Source organism: Vicia villosa, linkage group LG4, assembly GCF_029867415.1.
Source record: "Vicia villosa cultivar HV-30 ecotype Madison, WI linkage group LG4, Vvil1.0, whole genome shotgun sequence".
In the NCBI taxonomy this organism is placed as follows: domain Eukaryota; kingdom Viridiplantae; phylum Streptophyta; class Magnoliopsida; order Fabales; family Fabaceae; genus Vicia; species Vicia villosa.
Genome location: NC_081183.1, coordinates 136,775,826 through 136,780,982, shown reverse-complemented (window position 1 = coordinate 136,780,982; position 5,157 = coordinate 136,775,826). Strand labels below are relative to the sequence as shown.

General features: G+C 27.8%; 1 protein-coding gene across 1 annotated transcript; it reads left to right on the top strand.

The window, feature by feature from the left end:
* The first annotated feature begins 209 nt into the window (after positions 1 to 209).
* Positions 210 to 1,648, top strand: LOC131597938 (protein AGENET DOMAIN (AGD)-CONTAINING P1-like). The gene is made up of 4 exons (XM_058870595.1): positions 210 to 287; positions 784 to 891; positions 1,030 to 1,536; positions 1,643 to 1,648. The coding sequence occupies exons 1-4, from the start codon at positions 210 to 212 to the stop codon at positions 1,646 to 1,648; spliced, it is 699 nt and encodes a 232-aa protein (XP_058726578.1).
* The last annotated feature ends 3,509 nt before the right edge of the window (positions 1,649 to 5,157 follow it).

Genomic DNA, 5,157 nt, shown 5'->3' with positions numbered 1-5,157 from the left:
AAATTTAGGTTTTAGAAATTTATTTTAGGATTTAATATTTTGCAGATATCCAATAAATAATATGCATATAACCTGTATATATATAATTGGGAGTATCACTGCTACTATCATTGTGTTCTTTTGCCTTCTCAATTTTCTTGTTCTTTTTTTCATTTTCATAATTTCTTTTGAGCTCTCAGTATTCTGCATATTAACAATTTGTTATCACAATGACTTTTAAAAGAAACTCGGAGGCAAGGTGCAACACAAAGTCAGATTCTCCCGCTATTAATGCAAATAAAGTTCAGGTAAATAAAGTTGCATGTTCTATTTCATTTTTCCAGTTTCAAAAATTATATATAGATTATAATATAGTGCAAACATGTGCAGTTTATGTATCTTTGCCAATAGAAGCACTAAAAATTATGAAATATTCATACGATTTATAATTTCCTAGTTTTTATCTCGATGAATTCTAATATTATATTTTCTAATTGTTCATTGATATTCGCCTCTTTCCAACCAATGCAGCTACTGTTTACATATTTTTTTAATACTTTTCCTATTATTATTATTATTATTATTATTATTATTAACAATTGAAAAAGATATTAAATAATAATAATTTCAAATCTTATTTCTTCTGCAAAAATATTATTATTGTTATTATTATTATTATTATAAATAATATTAAATAATATTTATACATTTGTAAAACAAAATTTATTCAGATGCTACAATTTTATTTTCATTATACAGTTTGTATTGATTATATTTTTTTACTATCAAAAATTTATTATGCAGGAGAAGGAGAAATTATCACACGAGATGAAGAAAAATATTAAGCTTAAAATTAAATACAAGGGAAAGTTAATAAGTGAGATAAATTTTAAAAAGGAGGAAATAGTGAAAGTAAGTAGTGACTATGAATGATATAAAAATATTTGCTTTTATATATATATATATATATATATATATATATATATATATATATATATATATATATATATAATGTTAAGCTGCTAATCTTTTAAATGTTTCATTTCTCAGGAGTCAAGTGAGCAAGTGAAAGAGTTTGAAAAAAGTAAAATGTTAAAATGTTCAATTTCTAATGAGCCTGTAAAGGAAAACTTTGGATTAAATTTCTACAAGGGTGAAAAAGTAGAAGTAAGAAGCGATGAAGAGGGTTTTGAAGGTTCTTGGTTTACTGCAACAATTGTCGATTATCTGAAGAATGGAAAATATTTAGTTGAATATTTGACATTAAAAACAGATGACTTATGTGAGCAACTAAAAGGAGAAGCTAATGTTTCTGACGTAAGGCCATATCCACCAGAAATCAATCAAGTTTGTCAATTTAAGTTACATGAAAGAGTTGATGTATGGTATAACGATGGATGGTGGGAAGGTAGAGTATCTAGTGTTGTTCATGGTTCCAATGGTAATTTAAAGTATAACGTTTACTTTTGGACTACTAATGAAGAGTTAGAATTTGAACATGATAATATGAGACCTCATCAAGAATGGGTTAGGGGACAATGGATGCTCTCTTCTATGGTATGTCTTTAAAAAAATATACATCCTTTATTTTGTTAATTTAATTAGTAAAAATATTTTAATGTGAATGTTTTGCTTATTGTTAATCTATTTTTTTTTCTTTCAGGATTGAAAACCTGATTGTTGCAGAAGTACTAGAAAAAGTTCATTCTATTAGCTTGCCATCGGCAATGGAATTTTGTCCGCCACCATCATTTGATCAAACTTCTTATTTCTCTTAAATATACAAGACATTAGAGAGTTTTGTTTTCATTCAATAAATTTTTATTTATTATCATTTATCATGTTAATTGTCCTATGTGCAATATGTTTAATTGTAATACCCAAGCTAATGTTAAATCATAAAACAAATTTTTTAATATTTAGTGAGTGATCACAATAACGTTACTTTGGTGTTCGTTCTTATTTTTATCTTCTTTTGTTTGTAATCAATAGTATTTTTTTTTAGGGTTAAATAAGTTTTTGGTCCCTATAAATATTGCAGTTTTCATTTTTAGTCCCTCCTTGCCTTTAGGCAACGGTTTTTACAAAAAAACCGTTGCCAAAATCAACTAAAACCGTTGCCTAAAAGCAAGGAGGACTAAAAATGAAACTGCAATATTTATAAGGACCAAAATCTTATTTAACCCTTTTTTTTATATATCTAACAAAATGATAAAGTTAATCTATGAAAAAAATTAGATTTATAAAGAAATACTTTAATGGAAAAAATATCTAAATAATATATTTAAATGATTAGCTTTAATTGTTAAAAAACACATTATTGAAATTAGGATTTTTTTTATTGAATTATTTGTCATGATAAAAGTTTTTTTTTCCTTCTTCAGTTAAGCTTTCACCAAATGCTTATGTTTCATCAAAGCTTCTTACTTTCACTAAAATAACCTTGTTTTAAAAAATTAGGTATTGAGACTTTCTCTTCTTTTTTTAGCTTAATCACTCGGACGTAGTCCTTTTAACACCTTCGCCCTTTTATGTTAGTTTAATTTTTATTTTAATGATTAGATCAATTAAATAAACATACTAATTTATTTTTTACATAATCAAGTGTTATTAAAAAATATTAAAATAAAATCATTTTTAAAATATAGTGAAAATAATAAAATAAGTAAATTCAAAATTAAACTTAACATAAGAAGAAGAGATTGAAGTTGCTTTGTCCTTTAGGATTTTGGTTTTTATGCTTGTCACGTTCTCTATCTTATAGTTTATCTTTTTTTTGTCATTATAAATCTCCTCTAGGTTAGGTTTTATGCATATCTTAAAACTGAGTGTCATGCATTAAATGTTGTTTTGCATTAAATTGTGTTTTGCATGAATTAATTTAAACCCTAAGATAAAAGTCATTGCAAAGTGGTTCGAGGCAAATTAGTTGATTATTTGGGGGTCAAGAAATGCATGAATGAATTGTTTCTATCATACTAGCTTTAATTAAATCAAACACTTTATTTTTCTTAAAATATCAACTTTTTGAAGTGTGATTCAATTAAGGTTAGAGTGAGTCGAATCAATAAATGAATGTGAAAAACAATATTTTCCACTTCCACTGTGATTCAAATCATAAGCTTCTCTGACTAAAATCACATGTAAGCTTGATTTGAGTCAAGCTAAACGCTGACTCGAATCAAAAACTCATTTTAAAATCAAGATTTTAGCTTAATCATCATGATTTGAATTAGAGATTTTATTGAATCGAATCACTTATTCTATTCAAATTGTAAAATAATGGGTTTAAGTTCTTGATTCAAAATCATTTCCTCTTTCGACTCAAATCATACTCACTACACTTGATAATAATCAAATGGTTATTTTTGCCCACTTTTACAACTCTATCTCAAACACATTTTAAAATCATCTTGTGTCATTTTTCAAGAGTAATAACATCATGACTTTGAGAGTCTTTCAAAACAGATTTTTAGCTTTAAAAGTAGAGCAAACGATAGAAAACATTTAAGTGAAAACAGCCCTGAAAAATAAAGCAAACAATAGAAAACATTTAAATGATCCTAAACTTTAAGGTAACCCCTCTTTTATTCGAAAATCCCCAGCAGAGTCGCCAGTTCTGTAATACGGTGAACTGACTTTATTTGAAATGTGCGGATAGCATGAGTCGCCATCGACTTTTATTTTATCCAATTAGAAAGGCAAAAAGAACAGGAAAGGCCTTTGAAAGATTTTGAGTTCGGGGGGTAAGTTATACAATGGGAATGTGTAAGGCACCCTTTGCATCCATGGTTATCCATGGGCTCTTAATTGCTTAGCTCACTTGTTTGTTTGAATTGTTTGAAAAATGTCATGTGTGAATAGTAAAAAGATTTCGTTAAGGACTTTAGCTTGTAAATAAGCGTAGCCTTGTTTTGAAATTGTTTTGAAAGGAGGAGTGAAAAGTATTTTGAATTTATTTGAATTGAGCAAGCAATTGAGAACTACCTACCCTAAGTTTGTCTTTCGTGTTCTTTAAGTCTTTCGGGCGAAGGGATCTATCCATACCATGAGAGGGCAGGAAGTCTTTCAATTGGATGTGCGGGTCATCGAAGGGTCATCGAGAATAATCATTCGCCATAAGACTATCCCTACCATGAAGAGGGCAGGTAGTCTAAGGGAAGGACATAATAGTCATTTAGGCAATAGTGAGGATACCTTAGCAATCGAAGGGACTACCACCATTTTATCGAGGGACGAGATCATATTTATCGTAGGCAACTCGAAGGGACCATGATCTTTTATCGGAGGGACGTGGTGATTTTGAATCGAAGGCAGCAAGCTAAGGTACCCCTATATTCGTAGGGACTTGACTATTTTATCGAGAAGGCAGCATAAGAGGTGTTACCTTAGAGGTGAGTGTGTGTAGCAATCATGTGAGTGTATTTGGAAATTTATCTTGAATTAGTGAGTTACGTTCAATTCAATTATCTTGCCACTCCCTACTTTACTAACCACGCAGATAATAGCAATTATATGGTGCGGAAATTAAAATGCAGAAAGGTAAATCCTAAGCTATTACAAGGCTTCGGGGAGAGGGATTACAAAACCAAAACTGGGGGATGCGAAAAGTAAATGCGAGGAAATAAAATCCTAATTAACTATTACATCAAAAAACTTAGCAACCTATACATCGTTTCTAAAATTTAAATAAATAAAATAACAAAAATAAAAACGATAAATAAACAAGCATGCGTCAATCAACGGAGTTTGAGGTGAGAAGAGAATCGAGAGGAATTTGAAATTAACGAAGAAATTTTGAATTTGAAATTAATAAAAAAAACCTAATTCTAATGATTAAAATATTTCGCTTAAATTCTAATTACCTAACTAATTTAACTTAATTAAACTAATTAGTTAAATTTTTTTTTTTTACAAAAGTTATGACTAATATCCTGATTAAATGACTAAACCTAAGGAAAACAAATTAATTAATCTAATTGTAAAACTAATTTTTAAATTAAAATTAACTAATAAAAAAAATTCCTAATTATCCAATTAATTATTTTTAGTAAAAACTAAATAATTAAAATCCCAAAGTTAAAATAAATAAAAACTAAAATTTTTAAATTTATTCTAAAAAACTAATTCTGAAACTAAATTAAATTAGTTGAAAAGAAAGATTAATAGTTTAATAAA